Below are 26,285 nucleotides of genomic sequence, written 5' to 3'. Positions count from 1 at the left end.
TTAAAATTTAAAATTTTAATAAGATAATTAAAAATAAACTTTTTTAAAAAATGTATTTGCACTGCATCAACCCTAGAGGGGAGGCGGAGACTATGGACTTAGAAAGGCTCTCTAAAGCAAACTGAGCTTAACTTTGCGGGGACCAACTGGTCTGCCATTTAGATCTTTAATAGCAGCTACAGCTTCATTATAATTTACCATAGCAACAATGGCTTCTCCTACAGGTAATCCTTGCTCACTATACTGTATTGAAACTGAATCAGGTATGACTTTATAACCATGGAAGAAGTCTAAAATTTCATTAGCATTTGCTTTAAATGGAAGATTCATTATCTTAATAGGAGTTATTCTACCTGAACCACAATTTAATTTTAGATCAGGCATAAATTTTCCCTCAGGAAAACTTCTCATATACTTTCCAAGATCAAACTTGCCACCTTCTAGGTGACCAAAGTTCGCAAAATCATGGTGACCTCTAAAATCAGGTGGGGTCCAAAACTCCTCTCCAGGAGGTCTGAAGTTACCAGGAAGTCTAAGGTCCTCCTCCGGAACTTCCCTGAGGTCTTCTGCAGACAGATGCCTGAAGTCCTCGTCAGTGGGCCACCTCAGATCTTCTTGCGAGGTCCTAAAGTCCTCATCAGAGGGGTGCCTATAGTCTTCATCTGCCACATGCCTGAACTCTTCCTCCTGGGAATGCCTGAAATGTTCTTGGGGTGGCCTTCTAAAGTGTTCCGGGGATGACCTCCTGAAGTGCTCCTGAGGTGGCCATCTCAAGTCCTCCTCCCAAGGGCATCTGAAGTCCTCCTCTGGTGGCTGCCTAAAATCTTTTTCAAGAGAGTGCCTGAAATCATCTTCCACTGGCCATCTCCAATCCTCAAGAGGCCTTCTCCAGTCTTCCTCCCTAGAGTGTGCGATATGTTCTTCTTGGGGGTGCCTGTAGTCTTCTGGGGACTGCCTCAAGTCCTCCGGAGTAAACCTCAAGTCCTCAGTATAGTGTTGAAAGTCTTCTGGAGGGTGCCTGTCAGGCTGTTGGGAATACTTGTAGGGATGTTTGAAATTACCTATTTTCCGTATGTCTTTTGGTTGATAATGAACACTTTCAGGCAGGCCAAATGAACATACCAGTGGATCTTTTAAGTCAAACAGTCGGGAATGGCCATCTCCATCCTGTGACTGGGAACGGGCTTGTGTCTTCTCACTGGACATGAAGGGAAAATTTATACCAAACTCCTGCATCTGTACCTCAGATATAAGTCTTAACAACACCTCTGTCCCTAAGAATCTCCGTCGATTTAAACGTTCAGCTTTCACAGCCTGTTCTTCTGATTTAAATCTCACCAGTGCTTCTCCTAAACCAACTCCCTTGTCATCATAAAGCAAGTAAATGTCATCCTCAACAAGGGAGAAGTCTGCGAAGAACTTCTGCACCTCAGCTTTCGTAACATCGAATGGGAAATTACGTATATAGATGCACAGCTTCCGGTCAGAGGAGCCTTCTTCAGGGTACTTCTGTGAGACACGCCCAGGCCTGCCTTTCTCTACAGACCCTGGTCTCTTCTCATAGAATTCAATGAATTTCACCATATCCTTTCTAGAAATTGGATCAATAAGGACTGGACGATATTGTAGAACAGTCTTATGCAAACCCAGGGCAGTACTATAGTCTTTCAGATTCTTAAACATCACAAAGGCATACCGTGTTCTTCGTTCATCTTTATATAGAAATTTAATCTGTTCATTAGTCAGGTCAGTATCTCTAAAGAAATTTCTTAAATCCCTCTTGCTAATGTTTAAGGACAGATTTTTTAACTGAACATAAAATCCATGAGGAGAGCGAGAACGTGTTCTAGGAGATTTTGAACGAGACCGTTTCCGAAGATGTCTATCATTAATCCTTCTTGAAGAAGAACGTTCTTCAGATCTCATACGAGGAGTGTCACCACCCTTGCTTGCATTACCACCAAATTCAATCCACTGTTGTTCTGAGCCCTGCATGACTTCTATAAATCTTGAACCCATGAAACTTCTATGGCACTTAAGACCTCCTGAAGCATCAATACATGAAGCAAATTTTACTATAGCATCACCATTATTTCGGCCATCATGATGTTTCAAGAAAATCACTCCATCCACACACAAACCAGAGAAAAAGACACGTACATCATCTTCATTTACTAAGTAAGGCAAACCTCGTAGAAACAAGTAAGGATTCTCAGCCTTCGATGGCCTGGTCTTTCTTGGCCTTAAATCAAGTCCTGTACCATTAGTATGAAACCCAGCATCTTGAATAACTGAAGAGCCATATCCAGAATAACTGTCCTCTTCCTTCATAGTATCAATAAAGCGGCACAGGTTGCTAACTCCTGATGCCCCAGATCCCAGTCGCCCTCTTCCCACATGAGCAGTTCTTTTCATTTCTATTGTCTTCTGCATTTCTACCTTGCTACTAAGAAAAAGCTCTACAGATGAATCCTTGATAAACCCTCCTGAACGACTGATGGCACGTCTTGCATCTTCATCTGTTGCAAAAATAATAAAAGCCTCCCCAACTTTCCCTCCAATTACATGCACTCCTCCAGCAGGAATAGTCAATCCCTTGAAGAAGTGACGGATATCCACAGGCCCCGCAATAAAAGGAAGCCCCAGTAAACGGATGACTACAGCCATGCTGAGCTCAAGCCACAGCAATAACGACCTGCAGACAGAAAGGTACACATAACAGCAAGGCTTATTTTTACAGTAGCTTAGCACAAACTAGCTTAGTAATTACCTGGCTCCTGCCTCCTTCAGCATTAATAAATGGAAACAAGTTCACCAAAAACTGATCTGATCTAATTCTTAAAAGAAAACAAATGCACGTTCTCCTATCTAAACATACAAATAAGCCAACTACCTAACAGACACATTTCACGTCACCTATCCTACTCAATAGGAACATCAAAAATAGCAAATCTTCCTTGGCACGTCTGCCAAATGCTGCTTCACAACAAAACCAAACTACTTTCAGGTGCTTTAGAAACGTGTCTCCTACTGGTCTGTCCTTCACTAACCACAAGAAAGTTTACATATACAGAAAAGCCGTCTATGGTCAGCATACAGTTTCTGCTCATGATATTCAGCTGCCTAACACTGTATCACTGGCCATGTAAAGAAGAGAACGAGTACAGAGATCCACTAATCTATCTGATTTTGTCACACTTCTGTGCAAAGCCTTAAACTCTGATGTCTTACCTTTTCCTTTTATTTCGTGGAGACCTGTTAATTCTGTAAAAGCAACTTAACTGTGGAAAGAAAATGAAATATAATTAATCTTTGAATTCTAATTGATCTCAATGCCTGAAAACCATTTCAGAATTATCTATTTAAGTAAAAGAATATAAGGCATCATAATTATGGACATTACAAAATGGTTGTTTTATGTCCCAAAGGGAAATTAATAATACTCCTGCAAAAAGGAAGTATAAAACCAGGACAACTGGGAAGTATTAAAAAATAAAAATATGTACTGAAAATTATACTACTGGATAGGAATTAACATAAAAAGATATGAAGGAAATATTAGATATTTTGAGTGTAGTGGTGGTTACATGAATGTATAACTGCATCAAAGCTCACTGAATTCTATCATTAAAATCCAAGCTTATCACAAGGTTATATATACAAGTTTAACATGTACTTAAAAATGGTCTTATAAGTACAACATCAATTTGAAAACCAAATATTTTTAAAGACCTTACATAACCTCATCTAATGGTGATGCAAACACATCGTTCACACTTCTATCCAGTTCCCTTGCCATTCTCCAACCTTCCAAACATAACACTAAGTCAAGCAAAAACAGTTCAAAAACTATCAATTATTATGCAATAAATCCAAATCATTGGATACCACTTTATGTTCTGCATATTAAATACAGAAACAAATGCCATTATGATATAATTAAGGCAAATACTACAGCATCCCTAAAACACACACACACACACACACACCAATGCCACTCCTTATCCAATATACTTACAACAGTCAGTAGACTACTAAAATGCATCTCAAGCACACACACGCGCGCACACACAAACACAAACACATCAACTTTGTAATTTTATTACTGGCCAAAAGCCAGTTCAAAAAAAACTACTTTCCATACTTATATTATAAAAACCTTAATAATAATATATAAAGGTAAACAACAATTAATTTGGAATATTGGGATTACCAATATTCATTACTGGGGGGGAAATAACCTCAATATTATTTAAGGAAACATGCTTGTAGCATTTTCACAGGCAACCAAACAATATTTACCAAATAGCATTTTAAATGTGCCAAATTAATCATTATAATTAGTGTGCAAATGAAGTTTTGTTCCCTTAAACTGAAGCACCACTATTCACAAATATATTCCTTCAAATTTGAAAAGTTGTCTTTAAAAAGGGGGAGGGGTTATAGATTAAACTTCTTAAACTAGAAATAAATAAAATAATGGTACATACTAGTTTTGAAAATTATTGAAATTTATTAAAATATCTTTGTAGTACAAATGAAAAAAAAACTGTATGCCTGACTTCAACAATTCAATATTCATCCCCAACACTTCCAACAAAAACTATAAATGGCTCTTTGAAACTCATGTCCACATTCAAACTCCAAGACTTCTGTGTAAACTGGCTTGGCTGCTTTTTAACCTGTCTGTCCCTAAACTTTTTAAAATTCAAAGCGGATTTATCCTGAGGACATAAATTTGCATACAAGTACATGAATTTGGAGACATTCAAGGAAATAAGTACATACCAAGTTCAAAACGCCTCTCACGGCACATCCTAGCTTAAAACAGAACAAAACACTATCTAGTATGTAACTAAATCCATCTTCAGTAAGTAGTTTCACTGGCACAAAGCTATTGAATTCCAATCCAAGAGACCTAAAGTTTGTTGTAATTTGCCAAAAAGAAGTTAATGTTTAAACTTCTTTGCCCTTGCCATAGTAGGGTAAGGTGCCATTTACCCGGACAGTAACATCTAGAACACCTCGGAGAGACTCTAAGTTTATTTCTCCCAATATACTATTTCCTTACAATCTCCAGAAAATCTACTGCCACATTAGATTGCACCAAGGTCAACACACAAATTGTCCTGTTCTACTTTTGAATGCCACTGCACAACCTCGAAACACACAATAACCCTATTTTAGTTATGAAGACCAAAGTGATCAGTGCTGGTGTTGATGTCAGGCCACAATGAACTACTGTGAAGAAGGGTAGCCCTAAAAAACTCATTTAATGATAAACACATTTTAAACCACTTTGCTAATTTTACCACGTCATCCTTACATTTAAGTCACCAACCTAATTAAAGGATCTTAAGTGTGCATCATTGAATCAAGATTCAGAGAAAAACAGGAGACTGAGTTTAAGAGCTATAATTTCAGATCCACACGATTTTAACTAACAAAGTTAATTTCCAGACCTGGTAATAGAGACAAAAGTTTTACGATGGCCTCCAACTATGTCTTACTGCCCAGAATGAAGAACCATTAAAATTCTAAACACATTTTCCTTGCAGAAAATCTACCCCAGTCCACAAATATTCTATGATAAAATCTGCCTTTTATAATGTAGATGTTTTAAATTTTTAAAAAAGAAAATGCATGACCACATAGAGCCATAGTCCCGGGTCAAGGAGCGGTTAAGTGAAGACGATTGATTCCACAGGACACACACACTTCCCAAGTCATCCATCATTATCAATGGGGAGTCCTCCGAAGACATCGATTTGGTGGCCTGACGCCTTTATCCGTGCTCCCAAGGCTCAGACTTTCCGTCTTTTAGCGCCAGGCCAACTTGCCATGTCGGATCCGATACAGTCCCCAGACTCTGAGGCCAAATTGGCTTTCAAATTAACCAGGACCTCCCAACCAACGTGCCTTCGCGCTCCGCGGTCCTGCCGGCAAATGCTCCACCCTGGCTCGCCCGAGGGGAATGGCACCAGCCTCACTGCACCGCTCTGCGCCTCTCCAGCTCTAGGCTACCGGCCTACGGAGCTTTTCCGTGCCGCCACGAACGCGGACATCGCAAAGAAAATAAATACCTAGGCGATGCTCCGAGACCTGCGCGGTCAAGATCCCTGCAAGTGCACACCCCGCCACACGGAGGCCGGCGGGAGGGGGTCGGAGTCGGTTGGGCTCTTAACTGTGCATTACCTGCGCTCGCCCCAGCCCCGCCCGCCCGCCCGCCCTTCCTGCTCGCACCCCGCCTCCCCTCCCGGCGCCCCGAGGAGAAATGCTTCGCACTGGGCAATGAGCACACACCACACAAACGGGGGCTGGGACGCTCCTCGTCGCAGCAGCCTCCCCACAGCCAGCTGAGCCCCAAGGTAGCCCCGGAGAAGATGGCGCCCACACTGCCTTCCCGTCGGGACAAACCGACATGCGGTGAGTCCGCCCATGCGCTCTCCAGGCATAACCCGCAACCCGGGCGCCCGGACTGCGCATGCGCGTGCCCTCAACGCCCCTCGCAGTGGTCAGGGGGAGTGAGCGTGGGAGGCTGCGCGCTGGGTAGCACGGAGCTTCTTCTGTTCCTAGCCAATCCGGAGCCGGGACCCGCCCCCTGCGAAATTCCCATCTGCTGGAGACAACTGCAGAAATAGACAAACTTCTTGTTATCTTTTCCGTTTAAGGGAAAAGACACAAAGGAGGAAAGCTGGAGATTCCTTTGTCCTTCACTGCTGCGGTTTCTGTTAGATCAGAGGGAGGACAAAACAAAACAAAAAACAATCCCACGGCTGTCCAATTAGAGCAAGCTGTATTTAGACTGACCAGCCTACCACTGCCTCTCCCAAAGTCGCTACTTCAGAGAGCAGCCCCTCGCTCGCTTTTGAAGTCGCTTTTATGGGGAAGAGTTAGGGTTTTGATAGAAAACAGCTGTTGAGATAACTGTTAGCATCTGGACAGAAGAGTGGGGGAATCAGGGATCAAGGCTGCCTGTGAAGTAGATAAGTACAAGACTATGTCATATAGAAGGGAGTGAGCCATCAAGGTTTCTGGGAAGATATATTTTTGTAAGGTAAAAGGGCGATCATATATCACAGATTCAAGAGTTTAGCAAGGTAAAAGGGTGGGCAGACATCATGGGGTCACAAGTTCGGCGTAGGTTAAAAAACAGGGTTTGCAGACTTAGCAATATTATATATAACACGTTGTTATCAATGTGGCTCCTGTTTGGTTTCACATTCCCACAGGTGTAAGCATCTTCTGAAAGGCACTTCAACTTTACGAAAAGCCCCCAGAAATGTTCATTTTACGGCTGTGGATTGTGCGCAAGTTTAATAGTAAGCTAGGGGCTTAATAAATACTGCTTAATCAATCTAATAGACATCAATAACGTTGGTAAGTACCTTTATAAATTCAATTTCATCTGGAGTTTTTGAAATGAAATGAAGAGACCACTTTTGAGAATTGAGAAATGAAAAGTATAATCAGAGGCGTGTTCTGTGGCACCTGCTCTGTGTTTGCTTTTCCTTAATTACTTGAAAATAACCACAGCGTATGCAAAGCTCACGGAGAAAACAGAAACACACTTAAATCTTAGAACAAGATTTTAGTTACTGACACTGTAAAATAATGTCCTAAGTGTGGTGTCCTAAGAAACAAGAGATTGCCAGGAGGTGGTGACTCACGCCTTTAATCCCAGCACTTGGGAGGCAGAGCCAGGCAGATCTCTCTGAGTTTACAGAGTGAGTTCCAGGACAGCCAGAGCTATACAGAGAAACCCTGTCTTGGAACACCAAAAAAGAAAAAGGGGAAAAATAAAACAGAAAGAAAGAAAGAAAACGAATCAAGAGCTTCACTGTCTGACAAGTGAATAAAAGATGTTTCTGGACCACTTCCATTATGCTTCAGTTTCCTGTTCTAAAATGGGAATAATAATAGCCCCTCCCTCTTTGGTTTGAGAGAAATACTGACGGTGTGAAGCAGTATTAAAAGTGCTGGTGATATCTTTGAAATGTCAAGTTGATCCGCAGAGAAGCAGAGGATGTCATGAGAGGCATGCTTCATTGACTACCAGATAGCTTAACCCTGCTTTGGCCCTGGAACTGAGGGCTCGGGACCCTACTCTCAAAAGCGTACTAACATTTATTGAGGTTTTCTGTGTCAGGCCTATGCATTATCTCATTTTAGTCTCAGAGCTTTGTTCAAATGTAAATAGGATTCTTTTCTTATTTTATCTATAAGTGAAAAAATGAGATGTAAGAAATTACACAGCCTCCCTGAGGTAATATAAATGGTAAAAGATAAATCCAGAAATTGAACCCTAGTGATTTGCTTCCAGAAACCATGCAGAGAGGGTCTGAACTCTTAGAGCATTTTTCCTTAGTACAAGTCTGTTCAACTGGTACTCTTAAGCAGCAAAACTCAGTAACAAGAGGAAACACTGGCAAAGCAAAGTTGAGATCAGGTCTACTCTTTACGTGCTTTCTACATGAAATCAAATCCTTACAGAGAGCTGCTAAGAATAGAAATAGAATATGAATACCTCATCTCAAAACATGACCCAGGTTGATGGTGAGATAGCCCAGTAGGTAAAAGTACTTTCAGAGAAGCCCAGTGACCTCAGTTCAAGTCCCTGACCCCACGGACATGAATGAAAAGAACCAATTCCTCTCGGTTGTCTTCTAACCTATACGTGTGTGCTGTGGCATGCGTGCATTACACACACACACACACACACACACACACACACACACACACACACACAAATGTGAGTCTGTTAGGTTAGAAAGACCTATTAGGGAAAAGGGAAGGAACCATAGTGGGTAGAAGGGGCCAAGAGATGAGACTAGATGAGGAATACGTGTTTCTCAGTCAAGGGTACTTGAGATGGTTTTCACCCAAGTTTACAGACAGTTCAGCCAAGATTTAATGAGAACTTAATTCACCTAGACAGGAATGTTCGTAGATGCTCAACATACTGACAGGCGTTGCCGGCCCTCAACTACCTCCCACATTGCTCTGGGCTGGCCACACCCCTTCAGTTCCCACAGACTTTGCCCAAAAAGGGGTACCACAGTAAATGTCCATCATTTCTATCATTGTAATATAGAAAGGGAAGTTCTTGTCAGTGTAACCACATGGTGATCTCACTGTTGAACCTAAGCATTTTTACAAATAGAAAACCTAAAGTTTCCAGAACAGCAAAGCATAGACTGTAAGCTGAAATAATCACGTTGAACTATGGAGAGTCTTTGCTTCTTTCCAGACACTTAGGAACAAATGTCTATACCACAGAAACGCTGAATGAATGTCTCAAAAAATTGCTGAAGGCCTCTTCAAGGCTGTGTGGCTTTCTGAGTTGTCTCGTCGTCTCTGTTTTCAGGTGATTACATCTAACTTCAGTTTGACCTTGTAAACAACCATAACGTCCACTTTCAACCTCTTCACCCAGCACTGGACCTGGTCCACATCCATTTCTGCCATTCCTCCCTACCTCGTAGCTAAGCAAAACTCCGTCTTCTCCACACACTGCTCGCCCCTACTCTAGGACTTACCTACTCTACCCGCTATCTCTGTCCCCTCCCCCCAATGCCAACACGCTTTACTCCTGCATCATAGAATACAGCCATTTCTTTTACATCTGAAAGTGATTTTCCCCAGTTACTCACCATGTCATTTCAAATTTTTTCCTACTTATTTTCATTTTCTTTTCTCAGAAAACTGATGGTGTTGGATTTCTCTCACCTCCCTGCTGGGCTCTATTTTGGCTCCATGTGTCTCTCCTCCTCTCTCTGAGGGCTCTGGGAAACAATGAATCTCCCCCTGTGAAGTTCCGCCTTCCCAGCCTTCCGCCTCAGTCCTTCACTCTTCTCCTGAACAAGAGGAAATTCAGTATTTATTTTACATCTCTCCTCTGTTGAGCATCTCCTTGTCACCTACAGATATATAGGCTTTATTTATTTATTTATTTATTTATTTATTTATTTATTTATTTTTTTATTTTATTTTTTGTCTTTTGAGACAGGGTTTCTCTGTGTAGCCTTGGCTGTCCTGGACTCACTTTGTAGACTAGGCTGGCCTCGAACTCACAGAGATCCACCTGCCTCTACCTCCCTGAGTGCTGGGGCAAAAATGTGTGTGTCAACATACCTGCCTGTATAAATAATTTTTAAAAGTCTTCTTTTACATAATTCTTTTGCAAAATGTCTCAAAATATTTTTCTGTTCATTCTTACGTCTCATTGACGCTGTATGTCTTTTATCCAAACACTATAATGAAATCATACTCCTCCATGTAAAACATGACCATTCAATTGCTGGCTCCAAAGACTATTTCTCTAATATAACCCCCCTCTGCAGCACTTATATTGTTAGGAGGCGCATTCTGGTTAAACCACTCCTACAGCTTAACTGACTAACAAAATTCAAAGTTCATTTCTGCAAATTGAAAGCAGAGAATTTTTTAAATTTATTTTTAATTAATTCATTCATATTAAATCTCAATTGTTATCCCATCCCTTTTATCCTCCCATTCCTCCCTCCCTCCCGCTTTCACCCTATTCACCTCCCCTATGACTGTGAATGAGGGAGACCTCCTCCCCTTGTATATGATCATAGGGTATCAAGTCTCTTCTTGGTAGCCTGCTATCCTTCCTCTGAGTGCCCCGGGCCTCCCCATCCAGCGGTCATGGTCAAATATGAGGCACCAGAGTTCATGTGAAATTCAGTCCCCACTCTCCACTCAAATGTGGAGAATGTCTTGTCCATTGACTAGATCTGGGTAAGGTTTGATGCTTAATGTAGGTATTGTCCTTGGTTGGTGCCATAGTTTGAGCAGAACCCCTGGGCCCAGAAAAAGCAGAGAATTTAAGTGAGTTTTAAATCTCTAATTCTTACCTCCAGTTAGTAGAGCAATGATGACTTACAAAAAGATGATAACAGATTAGTATTGATAGCGTAAGGAGAGCATAGTTTGGTGGCTACCTCATAGCTGCTACTCAATAACATGTGTTATTCTCTCTGAAGCCGTTCTTTGGTATATTTCTCTCTAAACTGTCATTAAGCCAGGTTCCCCTAGTTTCTGCCACTTTCATAAATGACTCCTATATCTTAACTGGGTAGTATTGAACATGTCCCTAAGCCTGGTAACTGAAGATGATTGCACTACATGCTTAGGGTTGTTTTAAAAAGATCAGAACGATATATGCATGTACAGAATCCCATACAAGATATGAGGAAATATTTGCATGCTTGATGAAAGAGGCAAGAGATATCTGCTGTTCAGCTTCTTTCCCTATTCCTATGGTTTTTGGTTTTGGTTTTGGTTTTGGTTTTTTCAAGACGGGATTTCACTGTGTAACAAGCTCCTCTGTCCTGGACTCACTCTGTAGACCAGGCTGGCCTCAAACTCACAGAGCTCTGCCTGCCTCTGCCTCCAGAGTGCTGGGATTAAAGGCGTGCACCATCACACCAACAGTCCTTACTCCTATCTTAAATTTGAACTTCATGTCTGGTATATGGCAGCCTCTTACAATTACGAGGGATGAGCCAGTACACCGAACATCGGCAACCACAAACCTTCAGCCCTACGCTTTTATTTTCATTGACGGTATTAGGAAATGGCTTAAGCTGCATGATCTTCGATTACCTGCAACAAAAACAATACAAATGATATGATCTCAAATTTATGCCTAATAGTCTTCTAGTTTGCATTCTCTCCTAATGCTCATATTGCCTGGTGAGCCTACAGTATAATTATCTTGAAGTTATCTGTGTTTGTCAATGTCAAGTCCTTGTACTACAGATAAACTCTTATTTCTTAGAAGTTTTGTTAAATTCGGTGGCCAAAGGTGTTGGGCAGTTATATCCTGTGTAGATGGTATACGACTGTGGCTTCCCTGTTAGCTGGAGAAGATGCATGTAAACGAGGCATTTCTTTCCTGCATCTATTTATCTTGCAGCCACTTAATATAGCGAAAAGATAACAAATTTTGGAATTAGCAAAATAAAGATAGTATTAGTTTTGTCTCCGTCTAACATTTTTTTATACTCTCATCTCCACTTTCCCTAATATGGAATAGTACTTCATCCAAAAGTTGTTTTGAAAACTTACGACTAAAGCTTTCAAGTGCCTGGCACAGTGCAAAGTGTGAGGTCATCGTGAGCGGGAAGTATTGCTTTAATTGCACAGTGGGCAGGAAGTGTGCGGCAGTGCTCTAACGTTCTCTGGAGATGAGCAACAAGTATGCAGCCCATCAAGAAAACTGGAGTCTAGACACAGCCATGGCACATCTGCAGGCTCGTCCCAACCGGTCTAACTCTCCTTTCTTAGTCTTTATCAATTTTAAATGCATCCAGATAAGTTATTTCCAGCTCTATAAGATACTGACGCAAAAGCTTTTTTTTTAAAAAAGATATTTCTTTGGAGGGAGAATCTTCATAAGAGCAAACAACTCTTTTCTTACATTCTAGAAACCAGATCAGTGTTAGTCGTTTGAGAAAGACAATGATATAGATCCTCCTTACTAAGGTCAGAGAGCCATTTTTATCACAAAACTTTTAACTTTTCTGAGAATGCAAAACTCAGGGCAAGCTACTACTGATAAGGAAAAAAAAACATATGCCAGATGATTTTATTGGGGAGAAAAGGATAAACAGATACAACAGTCGAACACACACACACACACACACACACACACACACACACACACAGTAAAATAGAATTAAACTTTATATATTAAAAGCTATTTTGTCTTGGGAGGCATAAATTACCTATGAATATAATGAACTAACACTCTTCAAGGGTGTCTACTTTAAAGGCAACATTCATGTATGTGCAAATTCGGTTTTCAACCAAGTAAGATGAGCTTTATATGCAGGCTTTAGTAGGCTAGAGTTTCCCCAACTCTTGTCACAAAGATATTCTGATATTGCATATAAAATCAGTGGTTTTGTTTGTTTTGCTGAAAATCAAGCTCAGGACCTGAAACCACCCCTTTCCTTAGTGGGATTTTTAAAAAATAGCTCCTTTATTGTGAAAATTATATTGCCTGTCTTATTTCTCTTGTGGATGCCATTGCCACCTTCTTGAAACAGTAGTTAGCCTCTGACCCATCTTTTCCTGCGTGCGCTGTAACCTAGCAACCAGGCGGGGCCAAGCTGAGAGTGCCTGAACCGGGTTGTCCAATCAGCTCAGAGAACTCGCCGCGGAGGCTGCTGGGGAGCAGGCGACAGCGTACCTTGGTTGCGGGTACCATGGTGACGCGTGCGGGGCCTGTGGTGGTCATGGCGGCCAGATCTTGCTCTTCAGCCCGGACTGGCACTGCGTTCCTTCTCTTGGTTCTCTGCGAAGTCTCATGGGCTCAGATCTTCTCCTTCCCTTTCCGGCGGCCGGAGACGTGCGACCTCAACCAGTACTTCGACATCTCAGCACTCTCCTGTGCCCCGTGTGGCGCCAACCAGAGGCAGGATGCTCTAGGTGAGGCGGCTTGAGCGTGGATGGACCCTGACCAAAATGACACTCTCTTGACAGCCAGGTATCTTGTTAGAGGAAAACGCACAGCCACCGTGCCTAAGAAAAGGTTTTCCTGGGAGGGTTGTAGTTCGCACACTTAAAGAGATCAGGAACCCTGGCCCCACCACCCTACCCTTAACCAGGAATCATTTCCAGGTGTCAATCCTGCAGGGAATCCTTAAGATAGCATTTAGAAAGTCTCCTGACAAAAGTCGAATAGAAATAATTTAGGAGTGAGGTGCCCTGACAGGAAAGAAAGGGGGGGGGGGGGAATGCGAATTAGTAATCAAACTTTCCTGACCTTTTATTCTAATTCCAAATTCAAGAGATTTAGAGCTGGTTGCAACAGTAACTGTGATCAGACTCTACGCTGTACACAAAAGGACATTGAAATCTAGATGTTGTGACTTCTGTGTGCCTTACACAGAAGCTAAGAGAACACTTGTCTCTTTTCTCTCACCCCCTCTTCCATCTATGTATTCCCAGCTTTGCATCTAGGATTACAGATTCCCTTAGGTCCTGCCTCTTTTATTGTTGATTGTCACTGTTGGCTCATAATGTCTTTTTAGACTTAGTAGCATCAATTGAGCTAGTTCTCACTGAAACTACTCAGAATAAGTGTGTTTCTGTTTACTAAAGTCTAAATTGCTTGGAGTCTCAAGTAGGTTAACTCTACCGTCTTTAGGCCTGATAATCTCACTGAAGTCGTTGGGCAACGTAGAACAGTGTGTGTGTGTGTGTGTGTGTGTGTGTGTGTGTGTGTGTGTGTGTGTGTGTGGGGGCGTGGTGAAGAGTACTTTGTGTCGGTTTCATGATTATGAATGAAGATGTGTTGCACGTAGACTCCTCTGAGTGCTGTTTCTGCTTGGAGAAGTCTTTCCTTAACTGTCTAGACAAGCTGAGGTGTAATTACTGAACAGCAATCATCGTCCTTCTAAACAAAGAGTAACAGTGATATATTTGAATGAAAATAATTTCCCAATAAGATATTGGCAAAATTAAAACTCATTAAATGCACATACACAGCTTAGTGACGTGGAAAGTAATTCCTATAGGAGGTAGGTAGTTTTCATACTTTAATAATAATTGCAATTTAAAAGGTGGCAACATAATACCAGATGTATGCCAGACATATTCTGAGTCTTGACTCTATTAGGTAGGTTCTGTTATTTTCTCCATTTTACTAGGCAAGAAGCTAAGTTATAAATCAGTGACCCACTCAATGTTCACATGTACACACACAGAGAGACCCAGACACCCCCCCCCACACACACACACACATACACACACTACCCAGGCTGGCTCACGTAATCCCCCTTGTAAGTGAGGATAACCGTGCACACCTGCCTGATCTTCCTGCCACCTCCCGCCCCCACGTATCAGCGTTACAAGCACACTCCACCGCCCCCAGCTTCATGATCTTAAGAACTGCTAAGTTTCCCTGTCGTGGAGTTTTATTTACTAAGGACAAAATTGTCTCTTTTTCTTTTTAGGAACTTCATGTGTATGTCTACCAGGATATCATATGATCTCTAATAACGGAGGACCTTCCATTATTTGTAAAAAGTGTCCAGAAAACATGGTATGAAGAATTTATTTTAAAATAACTTTTGTGAAAAAATTAATAAATGTCTTCGTCTCTCAGACTTCAGTGTAATCTTTCCCATTCTTCACAAACTTTAAAGTTATTAAGCTAACTTTATTATTGTAACTTTTGAGAGATCGATAAAACTGCATGAAAACTTAGGGGAAAAAACAAAATTTCATTTTGTTATGAAAATGTTGGAATCAGATATCCCAAAGAACAAAGCTGTGAAAAATTATGTCTGTTTTCTTCATAGAGTAATTCAGATATAGAGAAGAGAAAGTGAGTGTTACATATGTAGAACAATTCAGGGCACATATTCTTTGATATAGATGTAGGTATTACACCTACAGTGTCACTCATCTTATGTGATAATTGATATTCATAATGCTATGCAATGTACAATAAGTTTATGAGATGCCAATTGCATCAGTAGGAATTTAAATATGTTCTGTAGTTTGGTTAGTCAGTTCATTGCATATTGGGACTTCATTGCATCAGGGAAATTCAATTAGCAGGTGCTACATGGGCTAAATTATAGTGAATAAAGATATATTTTCTAATCATTTAAGCTAATTAGAAGTCTGTAACAGTTCTGAGTATTTTTTGTTGTTGGAATTTGTTTTATTTTTTGTTTTTTCAAGACAGAGTTTCTCTGGGTAGCCTTAGCTGTCCTGGACTCTCTTTGTAGAGCAGGCTGGCCTCCAACTCACAAAGATCCACCTGCCTTTGCCTCCTGAGTGCTGGGATTCTAGGAGTGAGGCTGCTGGGATTACAAGCGTGTGCCAACACCACCTTTTGTAATGTTGTTTGTTATTCTATTGAAAGTTAAATCTCGGAGTCTAATACATTAGCAGCAATCCTCTGAACTGTTCGTTCTGTAGGTCTGATTGCCATATGTATTTTAATTCATGTGTTAGAAGTACCAGTTGTAGTGAAATGACTGATGACAAAGGGCTGTGGATATAGTTCTGGGGACAGGTTTATTTTCCAGTGACATTATTGAAGCTAATGTAGTTTTTAGTGTTATAGAAGCATGCCAATGTAGAAACATTTTTTAATATATATTTTTTAAATTTATGTGCATTGGTGTGAGGGTGTCAGATCTTGAAGTTACAGACAGTTGTGAGCTGCCATGTGGTTGCTGGGAATTGAACCCTGGTCCTTTGGAAGAGCAGGTGGTGCTCTTAACCACTGAGCCATTTCTCCAGCCCAGAAACATTTCTTAGTAAGTCCAGTCTCTTCAACAAAGTCTAATTTGTGTCATTCACTAATTGTTGGCATTCGTCTCTATTGATTTCAGGCATAACTGTAAGCCCCTTGAGCAAGCCTCTCGCCCAGGCCTCTCCCCCAGGACCTCCGCCTGCTTGGTTCCATCCACAGAACACTCTATCTGTTCTAATAGCTGGCCCTAGCCTCTACCCTACAGAGTAAAAAGTCCAAGATCAAGACTTGGTATCCCACCAAATCCCTGGGCTGGTCCCAAGCTCTGGACTTGAAATCCCACCAATCCCAATCCTGGAAATCTCCGCCCCAAGAAATGTTCTATAAACCCTGGCTGCTGCTCAGTCCTCTGCTGCTTCTCATCCAAGCAGAGGCAGCCACCCTCCTGGGATTCCCTCTCCCAGTGCATCTCCTGTGGGAGGTTTGTGGTGTGGTGTGACTTGGCTCTAGACTGCCACGATACCTTTTTCCTCAGAGCTGTAGCCCTTAACATTGGTCCTGCGACTGGACAGGCTCTCCCCTGGTGCCTGCCTCTCCCCTTGAGATCTCAGCTTCACTGGAACGCTATTCCTCATGTCCTGTGCACCAGCAACAGACTCACTTTCTGGCTCAGCTGGAGCTCAGCTCCTCGCTCACCAGTGGCAATTAGTTGTTTCCTGTTCGATTGGTGTAAACCTTTCCCTGAGTCAGAGGAAGTGACCATCCAGCATCTGGCACCCCTCTGATACTCTTGGAGGCAGAGGTACCCCCCCCCCCAAGCCATGGTCTTTAAGTCTACAGCAAGCCTTCTTTACCTGACCCCACCCCAGCACTCTCGGAACTGTAACCCTGAAATTCCTTAGGCCCTACTGGGCTGTTGCGCCCCTTCCTGCCCTCTTCTCCCACCTTCCCTTTGGAGCTGCCTGGAATCCCACAGCTTCCCTAGGGCCTCATGGCTTTTGTGACGCCATTCTCCAATCCTTTCCTGTGGAAAAGAGCCCCCACCCCCCACCCCAGCTCAGTTTTCATCCTTTCCTTCTGGCCTCTAAAAAAGGATTCTTGACTCCACAGACAGAAGTCTTAGCCGTGGCCTTCAAGGTGTACCTTGGGAGAGATGAAAAACCCTGATGCTAGCTAGAGCCTGTCAGCTGGCCATAGCAGCTGGCCATAGCAGCTGCCCAGGCTCCCACAGCCAGAGACTCTCCTGGTCCCCGTTTCAAATGCGGTCAGAAGGGTCACTGGGGCCAGGTCTGTCCAAACCCTTGCAAAATATTCCAGCTTTGCCCACCCACCATCAAGAGGGACATTGAGCTGCTGACTGTCCTCATGTCCTTCTAGATCTCGCCATGGAGGAGGCCCTGGTTCCCTTGGCCTGACCACCGACGTCTCTGATAGGGAGCCTCCAGTAGTCACCACACCCAGCGTCCTTCTGGGCATCAGGGACACTTTTTCAGTCCTGATGGAGTTCGGGGAAGCTACCTCTCCTCATTCCTCTATTATCAGAGTAGAGGGCCAGGCTTACTAAGCCCTACCAGTTAGCTGTATCTTTAGAGGCATTCTCCTTACCCACTCCTTCCTAGTGGTACCAAGCTCTCTGGTCCCCTTGCTGGGGAGGGATGCTGTATGTAAAGGATGAGCCTCTGTTTCTTTTGCTTCTCATATCCACTTGACCCCAGGTTCATAAGCCATTCCCCTCCTCCAAACCACACAAGCTGACACATCTTTTCCCTTGCCAGTTTCCCAGGTGGATCCCTGGGTATGGGGCACCTAAAACCCCTCATCCACTTACAAAACCCTTTCACTCCCATCCAGGGCAAAAGGCCTGTGTTTTCTGGCTTATCCATAGGTTTTGTGGTAAATACAGGAGTGAGGTAGAAATCACTCAAGCTCAGTTGACTGTATGAATGATAGTGACCACTGCATGTTTTGTTTCTAACTGGTTATCTTTGAGTGTGTGAGCTTTGTGTGCTCTGTGTTTATTGGTTTTGTTTCCACTGATGCCGCCAGCCACCAGCCACTAGCTAACGCTGCTAACACTACTGGCACTGCTGATGCTGCTAACACTGCTGACACTGCTAAAATGGCTAACACTGCTAACACTACTGACACTGCTAACACTACTGATGCTGCTAACACTGCTGACACTACTGGCACTGCTGATACTGCTAACACTGCTGACGCTGCTGACACTGCTCACACTGCTCACATTGCTCACACTGCTCACACTGCTGCTATTGACACTGCTGACACTGCTAACACTGCTGACACTGCTTTCTGTGGCTGTTTTGATGCCCAGGCTCAGAATTTGTGTCTGGGCTTGCTGGTCACTGGACTCAATTAACAATGCTTGTTTAATAAGGTCTTAAAGCTACACCTCTGTGCATTCATAAACAGGACTGTACCTCTGGTCAAAGCCGAACTTGTTCTACACGAATCAAAGAACCTAACCTTCAGATCAACTATGACTGCCTCCTCTCCTCACTACTGTAACACTTAGTTACAGTACTGTAACTGTATTTTTAATGACTTATTCTGAATTTTTCTTAAACCATATACTATAAGAAGGTCAAGTCTTCATAAATTTTAAACTTTATTAAAACCTTTGCTAGTACACTTTTACTAATAAACTGGATCGGTGTTTTATTGAGTTCTCTTGAATCAAATTAATAACTTTATAGTCGGCATGCCATTAACCCACTTGGAATCATAACTTAAAATTTAAAAGCCAATAAATTTGATTTTTAATAATTAGAATATTTAAGGACAGGTAAAAGTAAACTGATAACTAGCTTTTACTTATCAAATTATCTTGAGGTTTTTTTAAATTAATGTATTCTTGTTACATCTCAATGGTTATCCCATCCTTTGTATCCTCCCATTCTTCCCTCCCTCCCATTTTCCCCTTACTCCCCTCCCCTATGACTGTGCCTAAGGGGGACTTCCTCCCCCTGTATATGCTCATAGGGTATCAAGTCTCTTCTTGGTAGCCTGCTATCTTTCCTCTGAGTGCCACCAGGTCTCCCCCTCCAGGGGACGTGGTCAAATATGAGGCACCCGAGTACGTGTGAAAGTCATACCCCACTCTCCAATCTACTGTGGAGAATGTCCTGTCCATTGGCTAGATCTGGGTAGGGGTTTGAAGTTTATGGTCTGTATTGTCCTTGGCTGGTACCATAGTTTGAGCGGGACCCCTGGGCCCAAATCTGCCTATCATAATGTTCTTCTTGTAGATTCCTAGGATCCTCTGGATCCTTGTACTTTGCCATTCTCCCATGCTTCTCTCATCTAGAGTCCCAATAGGATGTCTTCCCCTCTGTCCCAGTTTCCTGGTAAGTGAAGACTTTCATGAGATATGCCCCTTGGGCTAGTATGCAGATGAGTTGTTTTGTTTTTATATTTGTGACTGCAATGTTGACAAATATTATTTTGAATTTATATGATCAACTAAGAAGAAAATGTCTTTTTTTTTTTTAACTTTAGAAAGGTGTTACCAAAGATGGATGGGACTGTATTTCTTGCCCTAGTGGCTTAACTGCTGAAGGAAAATGCCACTGTCCCACTGGCCATATATTAGGTAAGAAGGATAATATAATATTTATAGAATAGTGATGATGAATTTTTATTTGTGCTTATTTTGTAAATGACATCAACTAACATGGCTTTGTAGTTGTCTAAAAGTTGTTGTAGTACAAATTTTCATGACGCTTAACACAGCAGGCATTGAAAAGAAAATTTAAGAATCGTTCCCAATTCAGGATTAAATATTTCCTTAATAAAACATGACATGATATCTATATTATATCTTTATTTATGTGTGTACATGTGCACACAAGCACTTAGATTTGCACCTCTGTATTGCACGCTGGTGTGGGCATCAGAAGACGACTTGCAGAAATCACATGGGCCTCAGATACCACTCCGAGCTCTCCTGCTGCCCCTGAGGCAGGGTCTCTGTATAGCCTGGCTGTCCCGGAACTTGCTCTGTAGATCAGTCTCTGCCTGCTTCTGCCGCCCAAGGGTTTGTGTGCACCCCCAACCAAGTATGACAGCCATCAACCCTAATAGAGCAAAGGTGTAAGCATGTCTCCTGATGTCCATTCTTGGAAAGGGATATTGAAAAATTAATATTGAAAAGATATATTCTATATAAAAGGTCATTAGAAAATGTGATGTGAAAAAATAAAAGTAGCCCGGTGTGGTGGTGCACACCTTTAATCCCAGCACTCAGGAGGCAGAGGCAGGAGGATTGCTGTGAGTTCGAGGTTAGCCTGGTCTACAAAGCTACTCCAGGACAGCCAAGGCTAACACAGAGAGACACTGCCTTGAAACACCAAAAAAGAAAAGAAAAGAAAAATAATGAAACAAACTCTAGAAGAAATGTACAAGCTAAATCAATTGAAGATATATTTAAATGAAGTTTGAAAGCAGCCTTTTTTTTTTCAGCTAAGGACAGTTTTACTGGAGTTTAAAAGAAAAACAACTCAGGGTCAGCAAGTTGTAAGCATCAGCCCAGAGGAGGGGAGTTGAGGGAGTAAGGGGAAAGTCATGCCAAGCCGTGCTGCTTGAGTTAGGCTGAGAAGTCAGCCACATGTCTCTGGCCTGCATCTGAAAAACAGAGACAGAAGAAAGATAAAAGAAAAGCTGTAGGTCACATGACCATCATAGCTGCCTCCAAGGGCCTGCCAACAGCAAGCTTTCATGATGAAAATATACTCTTCATAATTGGTTAAGACAATTAAATATTACAAAAACTGTCAGCTGTCCCACCAACTTGTATATCAAGGGATGGTATTAGATAAATTCTGCTAGGCTTTATTTGTCAGCGACAATACACAGACTCTCAAGTTTATACTGCAAAATACATGAAATTTCTGAAAGAGGAAACTATACTATCAGATAGCATTTATGTTTTATGTTTTCAACAACAGCATGTATGGAACTTAAAACAGAATCAAAGTGAGTCCAATCCGTATGGCAATTTGGTGCAAAAACCTGACATTTTCTATCAGGGAGGGTCAGACTGACTGGCTGCTAACTGCCGCTAAGAAAACATTGGGTTGGGTTTCTACCTCAGTCCTTAAATTCCAACTATATCCAATAATTAAATATTTACTGTAAAGCATGAAAAGTCTTAAAGTAAAGACAAACTTACATTCTTTGCATGTAAGTTTTCTATGTATAGAAAAACAATAATACCAAGGCCATCAAAGGGAAAAGTGATAAATTTGACTGCATAAAAATCTAAATGCCATAAGTAAAAGTACCAAAGCTCAAGGGTTAAGTACTTGCAGCTAAACATGTTCTCACATGTTTACATCCCCAAAACCCATGTTAAAGCCAAATATGTGCACACATCTATAATGTCAGCAACATTAGTGGTGTGTGTGTGTGTGTGTGTGTGTGTGTGTGTGTGTGTGTAAACAGATTTGACCCCAGACATAAAGTGTGAGCTCCAGATTTGGCAAGAGATTGTCTCAAACAATCAGGTAGAATGTTATTGAGGAAGACACCCATTTTGCTCCCTACACATCCATGCACAGTCGCTGCTACCCACGTACACACATAAAAGTACCCAAAACCAGACTGCAAACTAAAGAAAACTTCATAACGTGGACTGCTGCCCGGTGCCCGCTTCGCCGTGGGGTGGCCAGGCTATCTGCACACCACCGCGCTGGGCTGGAGGGCGGGAAACTTAGCCGGAAGTGGATGAGTGCAGTGCAGGCTGTCAGTCAGCAGTGAGTGCGCAGGTAAGGGACTCACTCAGGAACAGCTTCAGAGAACGAGTTCCATTTATTGGGGGGAGGGGGTGTTTATGCCCCTGCGGGCAAGGTTTGTATAGCTGTGTCCATTGGCCAGGGCAGGGGTGTTGGAAGGTGCTTTGTCTGCATGCTCATGGCCTGTAGGGTCTCGGGAGTGGGGGTGGGGCAGGCCCTGATAAGGTCCAACAAGGAGTGAAGCCTGGTCACTGTCAGGGCAGTAAGTTCTTGGTGATGGAGGGAGCCAGCTTGTGGCACAAGGTTGGGAGGTAACCAACTCCTGTCATCCTCACGTTAGAGGTTTCCAGGCTTGAAGTTTCCTCGACTCTTTCTTGGTAACCCTGACCCACTATGGTTCTCCTGTGGATAACAATTAGAGGTCCAAGTTTTTCAATAAATGTAAGGATCATCCCATAAGTTATTAAGATATATAATATTTTTATTTTTTGTTAGTTAAAGTTGTTAATTGACAATTTCATACATGTATATAATGTATTCTAATTATACTCAACCTCCACCCTTTTTTATCTCTTTTGCACTCTGGGAACTCCTCACTCCTCCCTACAAATAAATGTATAATATCTTTTTTGTTTTGAGGCAGGGTCTCTTACAGAGCAGGCTGGCTTCAGACTCACTGTGTAGTCAGAAATGAACTTGAATACCTTTTCTGTTTGTTTGTTTGTTTGTTTTTGGCTTTGTTTGTTAGTTTGTTTTTGAGACAGGGTTTCTCTGTGTAGCCTTGGCTGTTCTGGACTCACTTTGTAGACCAGGCTGGCCTTGAACTCAAAGAGATCCACCTGCCTCTGCTTCCCGAGTGCTGGGATTACAGGCCTGTGCCATAGAGCCCAGATTGAACTTGAATTCTTGATCCTCCTGCCTCCACCTCCCAAATGCTGGGATGATAGGTATGTGCCATCTTGCCTGTGGCTTTATAATTTTTTAAAATATCCAACAGTAACAAAAGTCTAACACAAAATCTATTATAACTTGGAAAAAATAAATCATAGGTATATCACCACTCAACTATTTTAGATATCTCGGTTCTGTTCTACCAAATAGCACTTCAATGATTATTGTTATGTACCGGTGCAAGTACTTTATCAGGTTTTGTGTCTACAAATAAAATTTAGTGCTGTGTGGAGTATATGAGTTTTCAGGTTATTAGCAGCCCTCCCATTCCTGGAAGCTTGCTGGCAATCTATGAAGATAATATGTCTCCTCATCCCAGTACAACAGGAAAGATGTTAAGGAATTTTGCTTAGGAAAAATATTGATTTACTATTATAATCACTTAGAAAACTAGTTCTGTATGTTTTCATTTGTAATAGGAAAGAATTTTTGTATATTTTTAATATATACATGCTTGACACACCTTTCAAGCAAATGATGTTGCTTTGAGACTGCTATAATGCTAATAATTATATGTATATGTAAATACTTCAGAGTATATAATACAACATTCACCATTTTGCCTATATCTTGTACAGTGGAAAGAAATGTTAATGGGTCTTTGTTATCCCAAGCAACTTGTGAGCTTTGTGATGAAAATGAAAACTCATTTACAAAAGCCAATGCTTTAGGAACTAGGTAAGTAGTGTACTAAAAACTGAACTACTTAATAGTATCCTATTTTAATGAACCATTTCTTTATCCCAAGAAAGAATATGTGTAGACATTAAAGGAGCTGAGACCCAGAATCCATAGAAACTGGGTTCAAGACTTGATTAGCTTTCTACTAGTTTGACTTTAGGTAGCCACAGTCCCTTGTATTTAAAGTGGAAATATACTCTTTATTTCATAGGTTTCATAAGCTGTCCTGCCTTAAAATAAACATGTAAAATAAACAATAATATTTGCTTAGCAAAAGACAGCTACTTTTTGGTATTGTGTGATTTGTACATAAGCTATTGTATAGGATGTATAGAGTATGATTCTAAAGCCATTTTATATTGCAGCATTACATAGAAGGGCGTCGTGGTTACTGTTCTTTTGGTGTGAAGCAGACAGGCATTGTGTTGGAGCTTTGTATCCTGATATGCAGGCAACAGGAAAGAGAGATGCTGGGCCTGGCCTGCATTTTTGAAACCTCAAAGCCCACCCCCACCAACACACCTCCTCCAACAAGACCACACCTCCTCCAACAAGACCACACCTCCTCCAACAAGACCACATCTCCTCCAACAAGACCACACCTCCTCCAACAAGACCACACCTCCTCCAACAAGACCACACCTCCTCCAACAAGACCACACTTCCTCCAACAAGACCACACCTCCTCCAACAAGACCACGCCTCCTCCAACAAGACCACGCCTCCTCCAACAAGACCACACCTCCTCCAACAAGACCACACCTCCTCCAACAAGACCACACCTCCTCCAACAAGACCACACCTCCAATCCTTCCCAAGCAGTCCCACTCCCTGATGACTAAGCATTCAATATATAAGCCTATAGGGCCAGTCTCATATAAAGCAGCACAATAGGCATATTAATAAATGTCATAACTCAGGCACACTGATTTATAGCCCACTTCTGTATTGCTTCTGTTCTCTTTTTCTGTGTGCATTTACCACAGGCACATAAATTCATAAGCACATACCTTTCCACACACATACCTGATCAAGCATTTTCAGTGTTTTTAAAGTGTACATTGATAACTTGCCTCTTGGCACCTCTCTTCTCTTCACTTCTTAAATTTAATGAAGAAAATAAGAGATCTCCTTGTGAAACTTAGCAGCAGATTATTTGCTCTCTCAGACTGACTCGAACTAAAACATCCAAACTTTGCCCCTGAGCTGATTTGTAAGTTTCCCCTCTAATAGGTCCCCAAGCCTGGTCTGAGTTTCATGCCACGCCGTAGCCTGCTTCTCCAAGCCACTGCTGTAGTCTAGGTATTAGTGGCCATATGAGCCCATGGGAAATCCTTGCTAGTCCAGAGCATTCTGTCTGCCTCATTGCTGAATCAAAACAGCAGAGATGGTAGGCTCGAGCGTCCTGCAGGTTTGGTGAAACAGCAACCATGTTCACGTTCTGAGCATGCACTGGGAAGGTAGATTTGACACACCTACCGATAAGAATTGATATAGTAACCATTTACATGAGTTGGTTGGGCTCTGTTGTTAGTTAATGATTTTATAATCTTTGTTATTTAGTGGTATGCATCTATAAAATTTGTGTATGTCATTAAGAAAAATTGTCCTCTGTGGTTAGCCAGTTTCACTTATGCTTTATCTTATAACATAAAAAATTATGGGGCTGGAGAGATGGCTCAGTAGTTAAGCATGCTGCCTGCTCTTCCAAAATTCAATTCCCAGCAACCACATGGTAGTTCACAACCATCTGTAATGTAATCTGATACCCTCTTCTGGCCTGCAGGTGTACATGCAGGCAGAACACTGTATAATAAATAAATAAATAAATAAATATTTTTTAATTATATAAGACTCTAAATTCATGCTAATGTTTTAAACTTATATAATTAATTGCTTAGCTGACATACTATGTTCTAATGTGTCCTTTAGGAAGATAAATTCTCAGCTAAATTAGGCTCAGTATCATTTGTTAATATTTTAATCAATGATTTGTATTATATTGCCCAGGTGTGTCCGCTGTGAACCAACATTCGTGAATACAAGCAGATCCTGCGCATGTTCGGAGCCTCACATCTTAGTAAGGACAATCAAGTGGATGAAGTACAGATTTTCCATTCACTGGATAACACATTTCTATAATTAGATCTTTTTCTTTTATTTGTGAAGACAGGTGGACTTTGTTTCAGCAACACAGGGAATTTTCGTCAACGTGTAATTTCCACTGCACGGAATGGAGAGCTTGTGAGTATGGTGCCCCCCCCCTTTTTTTTAATTGAGAAAAATTGTCCTGCATTTCTTCCTTGGTTAATGTTAGAAAAACTGAGAAAGCTTTACATGTAAATCACTGTAAAATACAGTGTAAAATCACTATAAAACCTTGAGTCTGGCAGCTCAGCGCTACATTTGGAAACCACACTCCCTTCTATACTTTAGCTCATTCTTTAATTTACATGCATTTAGTTTTCCACATAATATTTCTTTATCCTGAGTTGCCAGGCTTTTAGAGGGTGTGTCCTCTTATTGTTTTCTAGGCGGAGACACGTCCTCATTGTTTCCCTGTCTTTCTTGAACTTGACAGTTCAGGTTCCAAGACTTACCATCTGCGGGAAAGGTCCCAGACAGCATCTGTCCCGTCTTTGGTCACATTCAGT

At 41.8% G+C, this 26,285-nt stretch overlaps 2 protein-coding genes across 8 annotated transcripts in view; one reads left to right on the top strand and one right to left on the bottom strand.

Annotated features, from left to right (window-relative positions):
• RBM12B (RNA binding motif protein 12B) lies at nt 1-6,612 on the bottom strand. Of its 4 annotated transcripts, none has more exons than XM_084793679.1 (3): nt 6,286-6,612; nt 3,232-3,281; nt 1-2,695 (listed from the first exon to the last, which is right to left on the bottom strand). In XM_084793679.1, the coding sequence occupies exons 1-3, from the start codon at nt 6,484-6,486 to the stop codon at nt 112-114; spliced, it is 2,835 nt and encodes a 944-aa protein (XP_084649805.1). In that variant the 5' UTR covers nt 6,487-6,612; the 3' UTR covers nt 1-111. The 4 variants fall into 4 exon arrangements, with proteins under 4 accessions (XP_084649805.1, XP_084649806.1, XP_084649807.1 ...); XM_084793680.1 differs by having other exon boundaries at nt 6,304-6,612; XM_084793681.1 differs by lacking the exon at nt 6,286-6,612 and adding an exon at nt 5,717-6,230.
• Nucleotides 6,306-26,285, top strand: part of TMEM67 (transmembrane protein 67) — a 55,849-nt gene continuing 35,869 nt past the window's right edge. Inside the window, exons 1-9 of one of the 4 annotated variants that reach the window (XM_084793662.1) lie at nt 6,363-6,426; nt 6,672-6,873; nt 7,233-7,380; nt 13,125-13,461; nt 14,991-15,079; nt 19,766-19,859; nt 23,529-23,628; nt 25,642-25,711; nt 25,801-25,875. In XM_084793662.1, coding sequence (XP_084649788.1) covers nt 13,239-13,461; nt 14,991-15,079; nt 19,766-19,859; nt 23,529-23,628; nt 25,642-25,711; nt 25,801-25,875 — 651 coding nt within the window. In that variant the 5' untranslated portion in view covers nt 6,363-6,426; nt 6,672-6,873; nt 7,233-7,380; nt 13,125-13,238. Of the gene's footprint in view, nt 6,427-6,671; nt 6,874-7,232; nt 7,381-13,006; nt 13,520-14,990; nt 15,080-19,765; nt 19,860-23,528; nt 23,629-25,641; nt 25,712-25,800; nt 25,876-26,285 lie in introns of those variants that run through there. The other 3 variants (XM_084793661.1, XM_084793663.1, XM_084793664.1) reach the window with 3 other exon arrangements.

Source organism: Acomys minous (genome assembly GCF_964271855.1).
Source record: "Acomys minous genome assembly, chromosome: 1".
Lineage (NCBI taxonomy): Eukaryota > Metazoa > Chordata > Mammalia > Rodentia > Muridae > Acomys > Acomys minous.
Note: the sequence above shows the minus strand (reverse complement) of the source record. Positions and strands in the feature narration are given on the sequence as shown.

Bases quoted from the DNA above. Each gene is read 5' to 3' on its own strand.
- RBM12B (XM_084793679.1), bottom strand. From the start codon at position 6,486: ATGCGCAGTCCGGGCGCCCGGGTTGCGGGTTATGCCTGGAGAGCGCAT. The intron at 3,282-6,285 runs GTGCGAAGCATT...TTCTTTCCACAG, and splicing joins TGGTGTGTGCTCATTGCCCA to TTAAGTTGCTTTTACAGAAT. The intron at 2,696-3,231 runs GTAAGACATCAG...TTCTGTCTGCAG, and splicing joins CCACGAAATAAAAGGAAAAG to GTCGTTATTGCTGTGGCTTG.